Source organism: Octopus bimaculoides, chromosome 4 (genome assembly GCF_046866305.1).
Source record: "Octopus bimaculoides isolate indiv1 chromosome 4, ASM4686630v1, whole genome shotgun sequence".
Classification (NCBI taxonomy): Eukaryota; Metazoa; Mollusca; class Cephalopoda; order Octopoda; family Octopodidae; genus Octopus; species Octopus bimaculoides.
This window is the reverse complement of record NC_142931.1, coordinates 115369303-115392961: the sequence shown is the minus strand read 5'-3', so window position 1 is coordinate 115392961 and position 23659 is coordinate 115369303. Positions and strand designations below refer to the sequence as shown.

At 37.1% G+C, this 23659-nt stretch overlaps 1 protein-coding gene across 1 annotated transcript in view; it reads left to right on the top strand.

Annotated features, from left to right (window-relative positions):
• The first annotated feature begins 16474 nt into the window (after window positions 1-16474).
• LOC106881695 (uncharacterized) overlaps window positions 16475-23659 on the top strand; it is a 40053-nt gene continuing 32868 nt past the window's right edge. The window contains exons 1-2 of the mRNA XM_014932161.3: window positions 16475-17639; window positions 23187-23251. Of these exons, the coding sequence (XP_014787647.3) occupies window positions 16541-17639; window positions 23187-23251 (1164 nt within the window). The 5' untranslated portion in view covers window positions 16475-16540. The remainder of the gene's footprint in view (window positions 17640-23186; window positions 23252-23659) is intronic.

Sequence of the window (23659 nt, the reverse complement as noted above, 5' to 3'; positions counted from 1 at the left end):
CGGTTGTCCATTAGATTCTGTTGCTGTTATTTCTGCCTCATAAACAACTGTTTCCATATTGCAGTGGCTGCTAAGTGGACAGGTTGTGTTACCCCTGAATGAGTATCTTGCCTCAGCTTCAGGCCTGGGTCTACCTACTAAAATCTTTTTTACACTAGGTGCACAGCTAAAGGATAATCTTAGGGCATGTCTATTAAATATTTTGTAGAATCTATTGGTTCAGGGGAAGTGTCTATTAACTAAACTAAGGAAGACATTACCTACTTTAGTCTTAATGTTTAAGAGAATGGTGCTGTAAACCACAGTACTTTCTGGTGGCACTTTCTCTTGTGGAGGCTAGGGTCTGGCATGTAACTAATATTATCCTTGAAACCACTGGCAGCCAGAGCCCGGCTTTATACGGGGCAGCAGCATCAAAGATGTCTTTGCTTGAAGACAAGCTGGAAATTCTCCTTCTGACACCCTTAACCAGGTCCCTGAATACTATGGCTGGATATCAGGAACCTGTGTTAATATAAGACAACTTCTCATTTGGTTTCCTAAAGGACCTATATGCACCAGATTCCAGGTCCAGGGTCACGTCGAGGAAATCTACTGTTTTCAGGTTTGTTTCTAAAGTGACCCTCAGTCTGAGGGAGTTTATGGTGCTTGTGAGGTCCTTTCTGAGCCTATCTAGTGTGTGGCCATTTGCCCTTCTTGATATTGCCAGCGCATCATCCCTGTAGAGGCCAAAGCTAGTTAAAGGGAATTTCTTTTTTAGTATATCTAGGATGAAGAGACCGACTAGGTCATATACGTCTGCACTGTCAAAAGCACCCATTGCCACATTGAAGGAGCCTGCTGGGTCAATGCGTTTAGTCTAAGCAGATCCCTTACTGAAGAGTAGGGTTCTTCTGGCATACATGATAATGTGTATGTCCTCGTCATTGACTTCAGCATGGGCCCTAGCAAAGTTCAGTGCCTTTAACAGGAGCTCCCTTGATTCAGATGGGTAGAAGTTCACTATATCAAATTGGGTAAACCTAGGTTTACCCTTACTGCTGTTGGCCTTAAACCAGGCAATGACTTCGTTGGTGTTGCACCATAGAGCAAGGTCAGAGGCGTTTCTAATGCCGTTACTGATCTTCCTGATGAGCTGTTTGCTCACTTGTCTGATTCTCAGACTTTGCCGGGTTTATCAGCCTACATTTAGGGTTAGAGGCAAAGTTAGGCTTATGATCCTTGATCATTATGAAGGCCTCTTTTCTTCGCCAGTATCTCTACCCTATCTTCTGTGCCTAGTTTAAAAGCTGTATCTCTAGCCCACCTGCATATTTGTGTAATTCTGTTGTTAAGAAGCTGTGCGTATGTGTCACTACTTACTCTATATACATCTTTTGTTTTGTCAGAGAAGAGAATGGTCCTATCAGACTCTCCAGTTGGTCTTCAGGCAAAGAGATCTTTGATGTTGCCACCCCATACTACAACCGGGCTCTGGCTGCCAGTGGTTTCAAAATTAAGACTCCCTTCGGTCATGAATGACCATGGGATTGCACCTAGAAAGTTCCCCTCTGAGGTACAAGTCTGGGCAAATTTGTTTATGGAAGACCAGCAGTCACCCATACATACAGCTGGGCGCCTGTGATGTTGCAACTCATTTCTACTGATGAGTGAACCAGAGCAACGTGAAATAAAGTGTCTTGCTCAAGAACACAACACACAGACTGGCCTGGGAATTGAACTCACTACCTCATGGTTGTAAGCCTGATGCTCTAACCACTGAGCCATGCACCTTCATTTTTGTCAAACACTAGTAATTACCATAGGGTATGGGGCAAAATTGGTAATTTCTGATTGCTCATTATTTTCTCCTTATATGTTTGAAGCCGTTACATGCTTGAAACCCGTGAAACCAGTATTGGATCATTTGTACTGTTGCATCATTTTTGGGGAGTGGAAAAATGTCAGCATAGTTGTCAAAGTTGAGAGACTTTGAAACATAATCAAGTGACCGGTTCTTTTTTTTTCCAAGAAATGTTTGCTCAATTTCGATCAGATTATAATTGAGGCTGCTGATAAAATATCTGGATAGTTTTTGATGTTTAACAATGAAAATTGGATTCCATGTTAATTTTTTTCTCACACTAATGTCTAATTTACTCTTTTACTTGTTTCAGTCATTTGACTGCGGCCATGCTGGACCACCGCCTTTAGTCGAGAAAATCGACCCCAGGACTTATTCTTTGTAAGCCTAGTACTTATTCTATCGGTCTCTTTTTGCCGAACCGCTAAGTTACGGGGACGTAAACACACCAGCATCGGTTGTCAAGCGATGGTGGGGGGACAAGCACAGACACAAACACACACACACACATATATATATATATATATATATATACATATATACGACGGGCTTCTTTCAGTTTCCATCTAACAAACCAAATCCACTCACAAGGCTTTGGTCAGCCCGAGGCTATAGTTGAAGACACTTGCCCAAGGTGCCATGCAGTGGGACTGAACCCGGAACCATGTGGTTGGTAAGCAAGCTACTCAATTTTCTAAAAAAAAGTGGTATGCAAATTGGGGCAAAATAACTAATGACTAATTTCAATAATTTCTTTTCTTTAGCTGCTTGGTGTAATATATCATGAAGAGAGCCACTCCAGCAGATCGTGAGAATATTTCGTGTTAATGTGCCAGATCCTGTTTCCCAGATCCTCTTTCAGCTGACTTAAATATTAAAAAAAAAAATTTTATTTCTGGTCTTTCTGATGTCTAAGGATGAATATTGATGTGTATGAGTCTTTTTTCAAAAGTTATTCTGGAAAATTGAAGAGGCAAAACTTATCTTATTTGTATGCTCAAAGAGAATGGAGATAATTTTCTGAAATAGTATTCTAAATGTATTATAATGAATTTAGAGAAGGTCATGTTGCTTAGCTGGTATAATTTTTGCAAGGCAGTGAACATTTGTAAAAAATTTTTTTTTTCTCAAAGTCAAAAATGCAGTAAATATTACTCATTGTGCCCCACCCCCTACTGGAAGCAGGAAAAGTGGACTTTCAGAGTGGCTGTCCAATATAAGTTGGAATTTATCTGTTTTTGTTGGGATTTCCTTGCCATTTTTTTAAATCACAAATTGCAATACAACATTCAGGCAATGTAACACATACTTCAAAAAGAAAAAAAACTTTCACTAGAAGGACAGGTCATTGTCATTACGTTGTGTTGATAGACTTCCAATCAAAACTTATTAGTTACTATGGTGGCAACATTACCTATCAATCTATCTTTCACACACTTTTGTAAAGAACAAACAAACTAACAAATGATGTATATGTATGAAGTTGTGGTATTGACTACAATGCCATGATTTTCATAAGAAGACATAGCCATCTCTTTAATGATAAAAAATCTTCATTAAAGATATTGAAATTAATTTATATATTTAGAGAAGTTCCACCTTTAAACTTCTCTGCATTATGATCTGAAATGTAAGAGCTTCTCTAACCTGATGACGGAGACTTCATTTATCCAATGTTGATTGCTTCCATCATAGCTGTATATTGTGATGAACTACATCTACCAACATTATGATGGACTTCTGAGCCCCAGAAACAGCTGTTGGACTTATAACACCTTTCTTCCTTCCCTTTAATTTTCTCTGTCGTTTGTACTCTGTGAAAGTTGAATCTATTAATATGAAAATCTATATATTTATATTTAAATGTTCATTGTCTGAAAGTCTTTACTTTTTGCTTTCTCTTGTTTTGCATGTATACATATATACATATTTTGTATTTCATACCCAAACTGTTTATCCACATAATTGCCTCCACACCTGCTCAACTTGATCCCTTTTATAGCTATTCTTTACCCCACAGAATTGATCTCTAAAGACATCAGAGTATAAGTTTGAATCTTTTGAGCATTAATAAGTGTCTTTTCTACTGAGAATCTCTGGATCTCATATGTCGACCACACACACACACACACACATTTATCAATAGATAGATAGATAGATAGATAGATAGATAAATAGCTATAGATATAGGTTATTTAATAATAGCTGACTAAGCTCCATGCAACTTAAAGTTTTGTAGGCTTGTAAAACGAATCTAACTCATCAAGCATCAGGATGAGACAAATTCAAGATGGTTTCTAGATGTTAGGCTTCTATTGGTCAACTCAGGTCATGTGATGCTGATGCTAATGGTCTGGAAGTTACATCAGGTCTTATCTTTGCTCTTAGGCTCACATAATCAGATAAGATGTTGGTAGGTTGCTGTAACTGCTATGTCTGGAGGCTGCAATATGGTTTGTTTAGCAACAGTAGTTATTAAATAATACATGTAAATGTAACTCATAGCAAATGTGTTGACTGTTACTGTGTTTCATCTTCCCACTGACATGTGTTTAGCTCATCATCATCATTTAACGTCCATTTTCCATGCTGGCATGGGTTAGACAGTTTGACTGGAAGTGGTAAGCTGGAGAGCTGTGGCAGGCTCCAGTCTGATATTGCCTTGGTTTCTATGGCTGGATGCCCTTTCTAATGTCAACCACTCCTAGAGTGTAGTGGGTGTCTTTTACATGTCATCGGCATGGGTGCCCTTTACATGTTACCAGCATGAGTACTTCCACATGTCATTAGCACAGGTGCCATTTATGTATCACTGTCATGGATGCCTTTTATGTGCCACCAACATAGGTACCTTTTATCTGTCACTGACACTGTTCATTACTATGATTTTACTTAGCCTGACAAGTCTTCTCAAGCACAGCAAACCGCTGGAAGTCTCAATCATTTGTTATTACCTCCACGAGGCCCAACATCCAAAGATCATGCTTCACCACCTTATCCCATGTCTTCTTGGGTCAACCTTTCCCACAGGTTCCCTCCACAGTTAGAGATTGGCACTTCTTTACACAGCTGTCCTCATTCATATGCATCACATGACCATACCAGCAGAATCTCCTCTCTTGCATACCACAGTTGATGACTCTTATGCCCAATTTTTCTCTCAAGATGTTTACCCTCTGTCATACATGCGTACTGACATTGCACATCCAGTGAGGCATACTAGCTTCATTTCTTTCAAGCCTTTACATGTTTCACTACCATGTAACATGGCTGTCTGCACACAGTCATCATACAATCTTCCTTCCATTCTGAGGGAGAGGCCCTTTGTTACCAACAAAAGTAGCAGCTCTTTAAACTTTGCCTAGCCTATTCTTATTCTAGCAGCTATACTCTTGGATCATCCATTTCCACTGCTGACTTGGTCACCCAGATAACAGAAGTTATCAACTACTTCTAGCTATCCCCACTGGCATCTGAAGGAGTCTATTTTCCGTACATTTCTTACATTCATTGTACCTGTACATCTGCCACACACAAACTTCTTTTCCTGTTAACCTTCCTCTGATATTGCTGCACCTCTTAGGTGTCCATAGTTTACGATGGGTACATCTTACAGAGTTACTACCCAAGCCTTTTGTTACATATTGAGCAGGGCCATCTCCCTGAAGGGATTTGTGATTTGTCTGCTTTCCTACTTAGTAAGACTTTGGTCTTTGTTAAATTAACTCTAAGGCCCTTTGATTCCAGACCTTGCTTCCACACCTGAAATTTCTTTTCTAGTTCTGGTAGCGATTCAACTTACCTTTTCTAATAGTATTTATTTATTAAAAACATAGCCTTTGACATACAGTCTATATATATATATATAATTATAACTGTATAAGTTGTGCTGATATATGCATGTGTGTATGTACGAGTATATATGTATAATGGAATTGAAGGTTTATGATACCTGTGGAGTGTCTCCTTCTCCCATTATAATAATTTCTGTAGTCTCGAGGATCTGGAACACAAAGAAGTTCACAAGCAGAGTACAATTCAATAGTTTATTTTGAGTTCTTGTTCATGTGGTTCCATCTTTATAGCAACACATGGTTCATTATGGCTCCGTATACGTGAGGTTCATTACCTATGGAGATAAACAGGTAGAGTTAGAGCAGGACAAGAGTTTGCTGTAAGCTGCCAGCTTTGCAGTGTTTCTCAGCGTAAGTGAGAAGGAAAAAGAGAAGGAATGTCTTAATTCTCCTGCTTAAATAGTGGTTGCTGACGAGAGTGTCATTGTCGTCTCACACATAGCAAATGGTTGCAGGCGAGATCTTGTTCTTGTCTCGGACCTGGTAATGGCTACCGGTGAGATCTCGTTCAAAATGGTGCTGGCTTCTTGTGCCTTGCTACAGGGGCTCCCCCCTGACAATGCTAGTGCGAAATTAGAATAACTGGAGCAGGCACAAGAAGAGCAAAGATGGCCACCAATCACAAACAACAAGATGTGATACAAAATATGGTAAGTCGAGAGAAAATAATTACAAGCAATATAAAAGGGGCATGCACAAAATGTTTGACAAAGTTCAAAGCCTTCCCACCAGAAATTACCAAAACATGTAATAAAAAGAAATGTAAATAACTGCAGAATATGGGGAGATAGAGAAGAAACAATAAAAATCACATTGTGTCTGGCTGCCCAGTCCTGGATAAGAAGGAATATATTCATAGACATGACAAAGTTGGGACCTATATATATAAACTGGAAGCTATGCCAACACTATGGAATAACAACAGAAAAAAGATGGTATAGGCACACGCCAGAAAAAGTCACAGAAAATGAGAAAGCAACCATACTCTGGGATACATCAATACACTCAGATAGAGAAATTAAGGCCAATAGGCTGGATATAGTTGTCAGGGATCACCAAAAAAAAAAAAAATGCTTTCTAATCGATGTATCAATACCAACAGATGACAATGTTTCTTTAAAAGAAAGAAACAGAGAAACTTTCAAAATACAAAGATCTGGAAATAGAGGTAACATGAATGCGGAGTCTAAAAACAGAAACAATTCCTATCATAGTGGGTGCATTAGATATGATAAAAAAATATTCAGACATAACAAAAACACCAGGACTAACAAGTATATATAACAAACAGAAAATAGCACTACTAGGCACTGCACATGTCTGACATAAAACATTTTCAATACAGTAACAATAAGAGCATTGCAACAAACCACAGCACATACACAAAACACACAGAGATGGGCTTGGTAGTGCAGTGAAAGCACGTGATAATAATGAGACTACTGAATAATAATAATGATGATCCTTTCTACTAAAGGCACAAGGCCTGAAATTTTAGGTGAGTCGACTAGTCCAGGGGTTTTCAAACTTTTTGACTTGCAGACCCCTTTATATTTCAGGCTTTACTTTAGGGACCCCCTTATAAACACTTATGAAATTTATACATAAATATTTGCTTAAAATAACATATTTTTACATTTATTTATTTATCAGTATTTAACAAATAGGTTTATTGTCAATTAAAAGATTTCGATTAAAAAACATATATAAAATCAAATTGCCCATAAAAAGTATTTGCTGTCCACGGACCCCCTGTGGTCCGCGGACCACAGTTTGAAAACCCCTGGACTTGTCGATTACATCAACCCCAATGTTCCATTCGTACTTAATTTATCAACCCTGAAAGGATGAAAGGCAAAGTAGACCTCAGTGGAATCTGAACTCATAAAGACAGACAAAATGCTACTAAGCATTTTGCCCGGTGTGCTAACGATAGTAATAGTCACGATAATTATAATAAATGTCTATTTTTACAGTACTTGCAATATTAGATTGAGTTGTTTATATTAAATGAAAAACTGTCTCATTATAATAATGAGATGCACTAATGTAAAATAATCTTTCATTAAGTTTTTGGTAAGGGCAACATTTATTTGTATCTAAAGTGAAGTTGATATCCAGGAAATTAAAGTGTACTAACATTAATTTGAATTGTAATTTATTGACCTATTTCTCTAAATAATTTTTACAAGCTCTTCTCTGAATCTATGTCATTCATGTTCATATTGTATGAGACTAAAAGACTGTCATCTATGTAAGGAGCCATTGGCCTTTTACATGAATCAATGTGATAAATAAGAACTTTCTCATTTTGTTTCAAGATTTGCATGGTTTAAATAAAGGTCATAGATGTTGGGCTTTTAAATGCTTCAGAATATTTACTATGTAACTAATTATATATCTCCAAACAAATGACTTCAGGAATTTTTCTTAATATATGAGCTCTTTGCATCCAGACACTAGATTCAGAAAGTTATCTTTTAAAAATATTTTAGATTTTTGAATTATTAATTTTCCCCTAATTTGATTTTTTTTTACGCACCTACAGTTACAATTTTTTTCTACTATTTTATATTCATTTTTATATAAATATCTTATATATAGGCACAGGCATGGCTGTGTGGTAAGAAGTTTGCTTCCCAAGCACATGGTTCCAGGTTCAGTCCCACTGGGTGACACCTTGGGTAAGAGTCTTTTACCATTGCCCCAGGCTGACCAAAGCCTTGTGAATGGATTTGGTACATGGAAACTGAAAGAAGCTCATTGTATATAAATATCTGTGTATGTGTATGTCTTTGTATATGTGTTTGGTTGATGGAGACTGAAAGAAGCTCATTGTATATAAATATCTGTGTATGTGTGTGTTTATGTCCTTGTAACTTAGCAGTTCAGTAAAAGAGACTGCCTCAGCATGGCTGCAGTCTAATGACTGAAACAAATAAAAGATAAAAGATATATTCTTCTAATTTTTTATACCTATTTACATTGCTTCTTAACTTCCTTAAACTAGCAAATTCTCAGCATACTTTCCATTCTTATTTTCTAAATAATGGTGTTATAGTCAACCAACAAGATGTAAATATTAAAGTTTATTATGATATTCATGCTTCTCCACCCTATGTCTATCATACTTTATGTTCATCACCATCATCATCATTGTCATCTCCATAATTTTTTGCCTGCTTCAATGCTGGGCGGATGGTTTTATAATATCCAAGAAATTGGTGGAAGTTGTCCAACTCCACTGTCTCAATTTCGACATGGTATGGTGTTTATGGCTGGATGCCCTTCCTAATGCCAACTACCTTCCAAAGTGCCCTGGGTGCTTTTTCTCCTGTGGTACCAGCACTAGTAAAGCTGTCTTGTAATTTGCTAGGGTTAAGCGCTCTCATATCTCATAAGAGTGGATGTTGATTTTTGGGGTGGTGTTAAAAAGTAAAAACAGTCACGGACAACCGTTTTCAAGAAGCAGTCTGCATAAGATATAGGTCATCATTAGGCAGGCCACATTACTAAAAAAAATTCAAGATCCTTTATCTAGGTGTACCATTCAGAAAGTCCCATAGGACATAATTTGCCCATGACTAAGTTAAAATATGATGGGAGAAACAGGTTTATTGTTTTAGAATATCTAATGGAATTAAAAATTATTTTTATGCATTTGTGTACATTTAAACTAATTGAATATTATTTTACAGAATAATAGAATTATAATTTCTTTGCTTAAAACCCTTTCTAACAAGGAAGTATCCACACAGCATCTGAGGCACATAATGCTTTATGAGTACAAAAAAGGAAACTCTGCAGCCAGAGTGACTTGAAACATACACTCAGTTTATGGGAAAGAATGCTTGAATGAAAGAACTTGCAGAAGATGGGTTGCAAAATTCAGAAGTGGCGATTTCAGCCTTGAAGATGAAGATCGAACAGGATGTCCAGTTGAGTTTGATGATAAGCTCCTTGAGGCATTACTTGAAGAAAATCCTGCATTATCAGTTGAAGAATTGGCAATAAAGCTTAGTTCAAACCATACAACTGTTCATCATCATCTTCAACAACTTGGAAAGGTTCCTAAACTTGGAAAATGGGTGTCTCATGAATTGTCCAAAAGCAACCGCAAATCCCAAGTTGACAGCTGCTCTTCTCTCCATTCCCGTGAACTCATTTCACTCTCTTTGGATAGATTTGTGACTGGTGATGAAAAATGGATCTTCTTTCGAAATGTTAAATGTTGTAAACAGTGGCTTGGTAAAAGGGAAAAAGCTCAACCACAACCGAGAAGGGAACTTCATGGGAAAAAGGTTCTTCCCTCTATCTGGTGAGATTTCAAAGGAGTAATTCACTTTGAATTGTTACCACCTAATGCAGCAATCAATGCTCAAGTCTACTGTCAGCAATAAAAGCGTTTGAACCAAGCTTTGAAGCAAAAAAGACCCGCTTTAGTGAATTGAAAAGGAGTGGTGTTTTATCAGGACGATGCATGACCCCACACTGCAAAGATCACATCAAGAAGATCAAAGAGCTTGGTTGGGAAAAAATTCCTCATCCACCTTATTCTTCCAACCCTGCTCCTTCAGACTACCATTTGTTTCGTAGTTTACAGAATCATTTGGGGAAAATAACTTTCGCAAGCCAGAAGGAGGTTGAAACTGACATTTCAGAGTTCTTTGCTTTGAAACCAAAAGAGTTTTACATTGATGGGATTAAAAAGCTTGTAAATAGATGGAAGGAAGTCATAGATAATGAGGGAAAGTACATTGATGATTAAATTTCAAATAAATATAACATGAGTAGCTAAACACACCAAGTGGCTGCTGGAGAAGGTGTCACAGCATGTGACATCCCAGATGAGGGGCCAACCACTATGGAATGGGAAAATTGTCATACCACCAGGCCTTTTACTGTCCCCTTGGTCTAACCTACTGGCACAAGGGAGGCCTGTGACACACATAGGCCATGCTTTATGATGTTATTGAGAGTAGCACGGTGTAGAAGGCGCCCAGCACTATAATGGTATGACAATGGTTGGAGGCTGAAAGAATCAACAATGGATCCACAGTAGCATTTGTGAGGCTTACAGATCTGGAGCCAATGCACAAACTGTTATTATCAAGCTGAGTGCCGGTCAAGAGTGATGATGACACTGTGTTGATTCAGTCACTGCTTATGGGGCTAGGAGCCAAGCAGAAACATGCCAGATGGTGCTGGTCAAGTCATTGCATCAATTTGTCCGAGATCATGCTGCACTGGATGGCATTCCATTTGTTTTGGGGAAACTGGATATCCAGAGAGAGGAGAGAGAGATGGACATCTGCAGGATGGAGGCTGAGCTGGCTCAATGCTGTGTAGGGCCACCTAGTGCTCACTGATTAGAGTAGGTTCAGTTGTGTTGTGGAGAACCCTGTTGATGAGGACATGCAAGAGGGGTGTAACATCCCATGCTTAAAAAATATAAATCTGAAAGGAATTTCGAAATAAGTAAAATGATAAAATTACAGAGAGAGAAAGAGAGAGAGAGAGATGGAGAGACGGAGAGAGAGTGAGAGAGATAAAGAGAGATAAGGAGAGAGAGAGAGAGAGAGAGAGAGAGAGAAAGAGAGAGAGAGAGAGAGAGAGAGAGAGAGAGAAAGGAAGGCGCCAAAAATGAAAAAAAAAAAAAAGTTTGAATTACCTTTGAAAAAATTATAATTTCAGATTTGAATTAACTTTGAAAAAATTATAATTTCAGATGTTTTAAATATAGATCTGTAAAGAAGTTTACGAAATACGCAAAAACAAAAACAAAAAAAAAACCCCAGGTAAATTGGGGGAAGCAGTATCTTTTTTCTTTTGTTTTTTGGTGAAAGACTCGTAATTTGCTATACTTAAAACACGAAAATTTGAAGTTTTCGCGCACTTGATAAATTTCCGACTCTATTCTATAGGAATGCCTTTATGTATGCATGTAATATCTAAAATACGTGCCAGTTTATTGTTTACTGGTAGAGTCATGCTTGTCAATTTAACAATTAATAAACCCACGCACTGTGTATTCATGCATTTATCAATGCACTCAGAACTGTTGTCCTTTGTATGCATTGCACACCCATTTTTTTGTTATTTACTATTGTCCACAATGCAAAGTCACGGCTGTGAGCGAAGAGAAACGTTGTGTGTGTGTGTGTATTTACACACACACACACACATATATATATATATATATACCTACACACACATATACACATTCATATATATATATACATACACACATACATATGTATATACACATTCATATATATATATATATATATATACATACACACATACATATGTATATACACATTCATATATATATATATATATATATACATACACACATACATATGTATATACACATTCATATATATATATATATATATATGATAAATTCTTATAAAGAATTTATCCTATATTATATATATATATATATACGCATACACACATGCATAGACACTCATTTATACTTATAGAGAGAAAGAGAGGGACAGTGTAGGAAAAGGAGACTAAATTAGAATTTAAGAGAAAAGAGAAAACGACAAAAAGAGAGGTCGAAATGAAAAAAAAGAAAGATAGATAGATAGATACATAAATGGGTAGATAGATTAAGAGATAGAGGTATGGAGAGAAAGAAAAAGAAAGAAGAAAGAGAAAAGGTGAGTAGGGTGAGAGAAAAAGAGAGTAATGCAGACTTAAAAAAAAATACAAGATTTAAAGTGAGAGGTCTGCAATAGATATACAATGAACGGTGAGTAACATCAAAGTAAATATATATGGTTATTGATAGTATTCATTTAAGCATACAGTAAAATAGTCTTGATATGGATGAGCATGTACAAGAGTAGGGGGCAATGTGCGTGTGTATGTATTGGGGGTAGACAGAGAAAGAGAGAGAGAGAGAGAGAGAGAGAGAGAGAGACAGAGACAGAGAGAGAGAGAGAGAGAGAGAGAGAGAGAAAAGCGGTAAAAAGAATATGGGTGGTGAAAAAAAATGATAGGAAAAGAAAAGTTGTAATTAAATTGAACAGCGAAAGTGATTTAATTAAAGGATAGAGAGACAGACAGAAAGAGAGAAGAGATGAACATCGTCAGAAAGGAATTTGTGGTGGGAAAAGGCAAAAGTGAATGAGAATAGTGATAGATAGATAGATAGATAGATAGATAGAAATAGATAGATAGGTAGATAAGATAGATAGACAAACAGATAGATAGATAGATAGATAAGATAGATAGATAGATAGGATAAACAGATAGATAGATAGATAGAAATAGATAGATAGGTAGGTAGATAGAAATAGATAGATAGGTAGGTAGATAGATAGATAAGATAGATAGATAGATAGATAGACAAACAGATAGATAGATAGATAGATAGATAGATAGATAAGATAGATAGATAGACAAACAGATAGATAGATAGATAGATAGATAGATAAGATAGATAGATAGGATAAACAGATAGATAGACAAACAGATAGATAGATAGATAGATAGATAGATAGATAGATAGATAGAATGAGAGAGACTGGAGAAAATAGAAATCAGAAAAAGAGTGAAAAAATGAGAGGGTATAAAAGAGAGAGAAGAGTGATAGCCGGACAGATACTGACATGATAGCGAGAAGTTGTAGTTGAATTGAACACGGAATTAAAGAGAAAATGATAGAAAAGTTGAGAGAGAATGGGCGAGAAAGAGCGAAAGAAAGAACGAGGAGTTTTATGTACACATATACATACTGGTTATATATACACACATATAGATTACATATATTTTACATTAGAAGGTATATATATTACAATATATACATTATATCGAAAGATATAATGTATATATACACACACACATAATTACAACATTAAATACATTATAATGTCTATCTATCTATTGATCTATCTATCTATCTATCTATCTATCTATCTATCTATCTATCTATCTATCTATCTATCTATCTATCTGTCTATCTGTCTATCTATCTATCTATCTATCAATCTATCTATGTATGTGCATAGATTCTTAGACACATACTTGGACAAGTATAGTTAAAAAAGATAGATAGATCGATAGACGATAGATCGATAGATAGCTAAATAAAAATATATATAGACAGATACACAGACAGATAGACAAAAAAGATATACGGAATAATATTTATGGTAAAACAAAAAGAAATTTCAATAAAATGAAAGTGAAGAATGAAAGAGACGAGATAGAGAGAAGAAAAAAAAGAAGAATAAAACAGACAGATATTGATAGAAAGCATGTGTATCTGTGTATATGTATACATACATGCATAGAGGAAAGATAGAGAGACAATTGCAGGAATTAGTGGAAGAGTGAGACGAAGTAGGGAATGTTGTTGGCGCTGTAGCTTATGGTTGAGTGTAATTTGCCTCAGTTGTAGGTTGTAGTTTGGGTAAGAAAGGAAAGAAGGAGAGAGAAGAGATATGACTGTCTGACTGGTTGGCTAAGGCGAGTTATTGTGGGGGTGTAACGGGTTTGGCATAGGAAGAAGAGAGAGAGAGAGAGAGAGAGAGAGAGAAATAGAGAGAGAGAGATAGAAATAGAGAGAAGGTAAAATATAGACAGGCTACGAAATTAGGACAAGTTGGTCTCTGGCTGTGTAGACACACTCACAAATACACATAAACACCCACGAATGTATGTATATATGTATATATATATATATATATATATATATATATATATATATATATATATATATATATATATATAAATATATATAAATATATATATGAATATATATATATATATATAAATATATATATATGAATATATATATATATATATATATATGAATATATATATATATATATATATGAATATATATATATATATATATATATATATATATATATATATATATATATATATATATATATATATATATGAATATATATATATATATATATATATATATATATATATATATATGAATGTATATATATGCACACACATACATACACGTTTGTATGTACATACATGTGTGTGTGTGTGCCTACAAACACATACATGCATGTACGCACACATATACATGTCTATGTACACACATGTTTGTAGATACATGTGTGTGTGCCTACAAACACATACATGTATGTACACACACATATACATGTCTATGTACGCACATGCACGAATATACATATATATACATATGTATACATGTATATATGTATGTGTCTGGATGCAAATGAATCTCCCCCCTCTCTCTCCACACACACACATACCCAAATGCAAACACACGCACACATGTTTATGAATGACTATATGAATGCGTATGGATACGTGCAAGTTCACATGCATACATCTATACATGTATGAACGTACATCCGTATATATATATATATATCTATATATATAGTATATAGATATTTATGTGTGTGTGTATACGTTTACCTGTGTGTATGTGTGTGTGTATGCATGTCTGCTTTTGGCTTCATGCTTCTATGCATATTATATGCGTGCGCATGTTTTACGTGTGCGAGTATGTAATGTATGTATGTATGTATATATGTATGTATGTATGTATGTATGTATGTGTCTCTGTTTATGTATATTTGTGGGTGCGCGTCTGTTCAATGTATACGTCTGCACGTGCGTTTCTAATTTTCGTATGTGCGCTTATGTATGCATTATATTAAAGTCGAATACATACATATATTCATGTATGTATATGGGTGTGCATATTAATGTGTATACACATGTACATGTATGTTTTTATTTATGTTTTACATGTAAATATTTTATTTATGTTTTACATGTAAATATTTTATTTATGTTTTTATTACATATTCTTTTATGTTAGATGCTTCTGCGTCAGTAGAAAGAGAAGACAAAACGATAAGAGAAAAAAGAGAAAAGAGAGACAGAAGAGAGAAACAGAGCAAGGAAAAATGAATATGAAAGAGAGAGAGAGTGGGAGAGAGGGAGAGAAATAGATAGACACTTTTAGTAAAGAAGTGTGAGGAAAAAGTTAGAGCGAATAAAAGAAAAAGTATTAGAAGTATAGAGACTAGAGAGAGAGAGAATAAAGAAGTGCCAAACGAGAAAGAAAAGCCAGATAAAAAGGAATGAGTGATATATAGAGAGAAAGATAGGGAGAAAGAGAATGATACTATGCAAAAGAAACAGAGAGAGAGAGCGCGCGCGGGACAGAGCAAAAGACTGAGTAAGAAAATGAAAGAGAGAATATAATAAGTGATTGAGAGTAAAAGAGAGCGAGTATGAGACTGAAAAGAGGGAGAACGAGTAATAGGGACAGAGAAGAATTAAGAATAAGAATAAAGAGAGACAGAGAGAAAGAAACAGAGAAAAATGAGAGAGTAAGAGAATGGCGGAGTGAGAGAGAGAGACACAGAAAAGGAGAGAGAGAATGCAGGGACGGAGAGAAAAAGAGAGGTAATAAAAGACAGATATACAGAGAAACAATGGGGTATATATATATATATATATATATATATATATAGAGAGAGAGAGAGAGAGAGAGAGAGAGAGAGAGAGAGAGAGAGCGAGAGAGAGAGAGAGAGAGAGACAGACAGATAGATAGATAGATTCGGGTAGAATAGAAAAGAAAACGAATATGAAACAAGGACAGAGAGAGAGAGAGAGAGGAAGATAGAATAAAGTAAAGAGTGAGTAAAGAGCATAAAAAAGAGAAAGGTAGAAAGCAAGTAGTGAGGTAGAAAGCAGTCTCTCAATCAGAGAGAGAGAGAGAGAGAAGCCTACATCATCTAAGGCTAAGGCATTTTTTTTTTTCGCACATGCGCACTGCACGGCCAGCCAGCCAGCCAGAGAGGAATAAAGACCAAACATGGCTGCTCAAAACAGCGACGATGGTGTGGCGACGTTTTCGCCGAAACGGCCTCGTATGGACTCGGATGAACGGCGGACACCTCTTGGACATTTATGGTCGGAACATCTCAAACACAGTAAGTGTCCTGAACATTCAGATAGCAAACCAGTGGCTCATTGTTTTAATAATAATATCAATCATAATTATAATGACGACGACCACAACGTGAACAGTAATATTAATAATAATAATAATTATAACAATAATAATAATAATAATAATAATAATAATACGACTACGACTGCTAATAATACTACTACCAATATTATTACTACTACTGCTGCTACTACTACTATTATTACTACTACTACTACCAGTAATAATAATAACGGAGTTGTTTGTACTGAAGGAAATCTGGACCTCCACCGCCGCCGCCGCCACGACGAGGAAGAGCAGCAGCAGCAGCAGGAGGAAGAGAAAAGAGAGAAGATTATGGTCTCGAGAGAGGCGGAGGTGGTGGGGGAGGAGGAGGAGGATACGGAGAACCAGCTTCCACAGCAGCAGCAGCAGCAACAACAACACGAGGAAAAGCTGGAGCAGGAGCATCATCATCGTCATCATCGTCATCGTCAGCAGCATCGTCATCATCAGCAACAACAGTCACAGCAAGCCAATGAACAATGCACTGGCGAAAGCAGAAGTGGTGGTGGTGGTGGGGACAGCTTCGGCAATAGCGGCGGCGGTGGTGATGGTGACGACGGTGGCGGTAGTGGTGGTGGTGGAAGCGGCGGCGGTGACACTTTAACCCGTGTCCGTGTTAAAGGATTGCAACAAGAAGGTGAACAACAACAACAGCAGCACATGGAGGAAACTCTGAACGAAAAGGTGGAGATGGAAGATGAAGCGATGGAGAAACTACAGAAATTAGAGAAAGACGAAGAGGTAGAAGAAGAAGAAGGGAAAATCGTCGACAAGGTTGGGGCAGCAGTAGAAGAATCATCATCATCATCATCATCATCGCCATCGTCAACATCATCATCATCACCGTCATCGTCGTCAACACCGACCTCATCGTTCTCCAAGAAAGATGAGGAGAACATGCTACAAATTACTACAGGTAAGATTTTGCTGAGAATATTTCCATTTCGACATGTATGTATACATTCTCGTAAACTCAGATGTATATATTGTATATATACATACGCACGTGCATGTGTGACAATGTGTATGTATGTACACATGTACATTGTTTTCCCACGTACCTCATAACAAGTACATGTAGATAGATACACACGTTTGTATATGGGTATATATATACATATACCTTTGTATACACACACATGAACATCTGTATATACATACACCTGTGCGTATATATACATACACACATATATATATATGCCTTTATATCCTGTTGAATTTCATTATTTTATTCTGAAACTTTCACTGTCTAACTGTTTGTCTTCCTCTGTTTTATTCTTTCTCTCTATACCCCTTGTTGTTCTTCTCTCTGTCTCTCTCTCTCGAAGCTGTCCATTATCGATCGATTCGCCGTGTCTACGCTTATATCTACATTGATAAATTCCCCAGAGAAGCCTTTTCACTTGCTACCCATGCATGTTGGCTGGTTGAGTCCCTGGCATTTTCCTCCCTTACATCATCCATCTCTCCTCATCGATTACCACATATTTCGCTCACACATGCATGAACAAACCTTCTCATACATAATATACATATTACATGGAACTGATATTTCCATATCCATAATTGCTTATACTCTCAACGACCATTATACCCCAAAGCCGTATATATTTATCATTATCTTAGATAGACATTTCGATTATCCAGCCCTTGTAGAGAATAAACATTTAATAGAAGGAACTACATCTGTGTGGCCGCTCAACCTTACTGGAAATGGAAGGACACATTGGGTATGGTAGTCCGAGAAACATCGAAAAAAGACGAGATGGTCATGGTTGGACTTCTAGAAAGAACAGGCTAATGACACCCTGATTACACTGTACTGTCTCAAAAAAATAGTTTCCTGCTTGAAAAATATATTACTGGATGGTTATGGTTGGAGTCCCTATAAGTCTGACAAGCAAAGGTGCATCTACGTGGTGGTGGCGCGGCCCTCCAGTAGCAAATAAAATCTACCTTAAAGCATACCGTACCAACTTCAGAAACGATATGTTGGAAAAGGTACTGGGAGTACCTCACAGATATTTAAAATAAAAATTGGGGTGATAAAAACAAAGAAAAAATAGTCACGGTTCGAACGTCTTGGCTATTACATAAGTTTATTCAAACAAAACCTGAGTTTGTATGGACTAAAGCAGCAACTCCCGGGTTTCGTTAAACTATTTCTTTTACAAATGCACATATACATGTATTTTACCTGAGATGCACGTATGCATAAGACCAACAGGCTATTTGCTCAGACATACCCACACATACATGTACACAACCAAACACATTTAAACAAACATACAGACACACACATGTGCACACGTACTGACACACAAAACACGGATGTACACAAATGCAGACATAAACACGCTCACGCACCTACACAGACATGAACACACACACTTACACGCCCACGTACATACATAAACACACGGATCTAAAAGCACACATACATGCGACATGTTTTCAGTAATATGTATATATGCTTGAAACCTAATAATCTATTTGGCTTTATAGATTTTGTGAAGACTTTTCATTTCCCACGTTTACGTAGACGACATGCAAATCTAATGTATTTTCGTGAATAAATTTATTTCAATAAATAAATAATTTTCACAGAATTTCTTGTCGACTGCGCTCTTTTCCCGTAGTTTTGTCTCTATTCAAATTACAACACAAATGTCTTTTGAGCCAACACGGAAGTAAACCGCTACGTGATTTAATGCATAAACTATAGGTTCAGCCCTGATGGCGTATGCAGAATAAAAGGCATTCATTCCAACCGCGACTCTTCCGCCTGTTTCCAATGTGTAGGAATTCAGGATATATATCATCACCCCGTATGTCCTTTTTTAGAAGACGGTCGAAGTGGCAGGGTGTGTTTTTGCGAGTGGTTTGATAGTTATTTGCAATAGATCAAAACGACCACATAAAAGCAATCCGTTGTTGTGTTGTCTACGTGGTCGCCTTAATTGCTAGAAATAAGTCAGAGCTCTCTCAAATCCTCTACCACTTAAAAAAATGGAAGGATACGGGGATTGATAACACTAAAATTTAGTGGATCACCACAGATGTGTAAGCCCTTTGATCGTAGATCGCTGGTTGATCAGGGTTGGCTGGCCATAAGCTAAACAACAATAATAGTTTTTTTTTAATTAACTTTTTGAGGACGAGCGCAATTCTTTCGTTATTTCGATATTCACATTTTTTGTCCATTCTTTCACTTGAATGAAACAAAACAAATTGTTTTTGTTGTTATGACAACAGTATTTGTGTATGAGGAAGTAAATTTGTCTGAATTAGTCTTGATGGCTTGTCTGTAAAGAACTCTCGGTATGACTGGCAACTCGTTCTTGTTTAGTCCACGTTGTTTATGTAGATCGAGTCAATCTATCATCAAACGCCTTCCAGCCGTGACCATAGGACTATTTTCCAACGTGCTCTCTCTTTTAACGGTGATTTGAAGGAGATTTAATTGCTATTTCTAGCAAGACATTGACCCGCCCATTTACTCATTGAATAAGTTTCAGAGAAATGTTCAAATTCTTTTTCAGTATATTGCCTCGCAGCATTTCTGTTTACTTAACTTTTTTGCTCATATCTAAATTAACATGGGTGGTAAGAAGCTTACTTCCCAACTACACGGACCCGGGTTCAGTCCCACTGCGTGGCATCCTGGGAAAGTGTCTTCTGCTATAGCCTCACGCCGACTAAAGCCTTGTGAGTGGATTTGGTAGACGGAAACTGAAAGAATCCCGTCATGCGCGTGTATATATATATATATATATATATATATATATATATATATATGTATGTGTGTGTGTGTGTGTGGGCAAAAGAGACTGATAAAATAAGTATCAGGCTTAAAAGAAAATAGGCACTGGGGTCAATTAGTTTGGCTAAAATTCTTCAAGGTGGTGCTCCAGCATGGCTGCTGTCTAATGACTGAAACAAGTAAAAGATAAAAGATATATAAATAAATCATTGATATGAATTAAATTTGGTACTTATTTCTTCTGATTGGGCACAAAATCCTTTTTTGGAGAAAAGGCACAGATTGCCTGGTCAGAGTCGGTCACCTCTTAGTTTATATACGTTGCTGGTAACTTATTCTATGAATTTTGGAGGGATGAAGGGCCAAAATGAACTGCAATGGGACACAGAGCACTTTCATCTTAATTCACTGAAATTTGAGTGTTTGGCTGTGCTTATGCCATATTTCTGGCAATGATACTCTTTACTCTCTTTTACTTGTTTCAGTCATTTGACTGCGGCCATGCTGGAGCACCGCCTTTAGTCGAGCAAATCGACCCCAGGACTTATTCTTTGGAAGCCTAGTACTTATTCTATCGGTCTCTTTTGCCGAACCATTAAGTTACGACGTTAATACACCAGCATCGGTTGTCAAGCGATGTTGGGGAGACAAACACAAACATATACACACACATACATATATATATATATATATATATATATATATATATATATATATATATATATAATAATAATAATATTAGGGACAAAATCCAAAATTACAGGCAAAAAACTCAATTAAAATCAATTTATAAAAAATTAAAATTAAATTGAGCCTTATAGATAAAGTATATATAAAATATATAGTTTTAGGGAAAATAACCAATTATCAAGAACTCATCGATGTGATAGTGGATTTTCATCGATGAGTTCTTGATAATTGGTTATTTTCCCTAAAACTATATATTTTATATATATATATATATATATATATATATATGGGAGAATATACAAATAATAACAACAGACGAGGACAGGTGGTGTAAATAACAAAAGTATATATTAGTATGACGCTCGGGAATACGGAAAGTCTTTGACGTTTCGAGCTACGCTCTTCAACAGAAAGAATACGGAGACAAGGAGACAGGCTTCTTTCAGTTTCCGTCTACCAAATCCACTCACAAGGCTTTGGTCGGCCCAAGGCTATAGAAGACACTTGCCCAAGGTGTCATGCAGTGGGACTGAACCCAGAACCATGTGGTTGGTAAGCAAGCTACTTACCACACAGCCACTCCTGCGCCTTTAGTTTTTTTCTGCTAAAATGAAGACAGTTTCATCAGACAAGAAGTTCCACTAAAGGAATTCTGTTGTTATTTGTGCAGGAAATTTTAATGCAAGATAGAAGCCCACAACTCTTTGGTACCAGACATAAAATTTTATTGAGTTTTAATAAGTTGTTGCTCTTTAGCACCAGATTATACTTGACTAAGCTGATCTATGACCAAACGTTTTCCAGTATGTAATCATGGTCATCTTGTCATTTTTTGAGGTATGAAGGGCAATATCTAAGGTATCCTATCTCATATGACTGAAGAATGGTTTGAGGGAGAATTAGCTGCTATTTCAAGCAGTTTGGATGACCACAGAGTGATTGGCCTGATATAACCTCAGTGCTTTTGAGAATGATGTACATGGTACCTACTTCAGAAATCCTTGTTTTTGTGTAAAACAGTGCAATGATGTCGTAAGAAGTTTACTTCCCAACTCCTTGGTTTAGTCCTACTGCCTTTCACCTTGGGCAAGTATCTTCTATAGCTTTGAGCCAACCAAAGCCTTGTGAGTGAATTTGCTAGATGGTAACTGAAAGAAGTCATCATCATCATCATCATCGTCGTTTAATGTCCGCTTTCCATGCTAGCATGGGTTGGACGATTTGACTGAGGACTGGTGAAACCAGATGGCTACACCAGGCTCCAATCTGATTTGGCAGAGTTTCTACAGCTGGATGCCCTTCCTAACGCCAACCACTCAGAGAGTGTAGTGGGTGCTTTTACATGTCACCCGCACGAGGCCAGTCAGGCGGTACTGGCAACGGCCACGCTCAAAATGGTGTATTTTATGTGCCACCCGCACAAGAGCCAGTCCAGGGGCATTGGCAACGATCTCGCTCAAAAATCCTACGAAGGCCAGTCAGGCGGTACTGGCAACGGCCACACTCAAATGGTGTATTTTATGTGCCACCCGCACAAGAGCCAGTCCAGGGGCATTGGCAGCGATCTCGCTCGAAAATCCTTACACATGTCATGGGTACAAGTGCCAGAAAGGCAACGCTGGGCACAGGTGCTATCCCAATTTCGCTTTTGCTTGCCCCAATAAGTCTTCGCAAGCTGAGTTCCGTGTCCAAGTGGTGTGTTACTGTCTCCTTGCCTTAACACCGTGTGATAGTTGTAAGCGAGTGACAGCATCATGCAAGCAATGTCATTCCTTCCCAATTTTTTCGTCAAAACATATTTGGTCATGCGGAAATATTACCTTACTCGGAAACAAGTGAGAGTTGGCGACAGGAAGCACATCCAGCCATAGAAAACTTGCTTCAGCAAATTCCATCTGACTTGTATGAGCATGGAAAGGTGGATGTTAAAACATTGGTGATGGAGTATACTGAACATTTCCTAATTTACTGGACAATTTACATTTTATGAATTTTTTCTGTCTTTTTCAGCTGAGAATGAAATGGATACCAGTTTATCAGAGGACCCTCTTCAAAATGCTGATTTTGATAATCCAGTGAGTAAATTTCCTGTGTTAAAATGTAAAGCTGACAATTTTTATCTATTATATGTTAGTTTGTATATTTGTATAAGTATACATACACATCTATCTATGTCTATCATATATATGAAATCGTAATTGAACCATACTCGATGACTGGTCACCGCGCCAGTGGAGCACTAACAGCACTGTCGAGCGTGTTCATTGCCAGAGCAACTGTCTGGCTTCTGTGCTAGTGGCCCGTGAATAGCACCATTTGAGCGTAATCGTTACCAGCGTTGCTTTCTAGCACTTGTGCTAGTGGCACGTTAGAAAATCATTCGAGCGAGGTCGTTGCCAGTGCCGCTGGACTGGCTCCTGTGCAGGTGGCACGTAAAAAGCACCATTTTGAGCGTGGCCATTGTCAGTACTGTGTGACTGGCC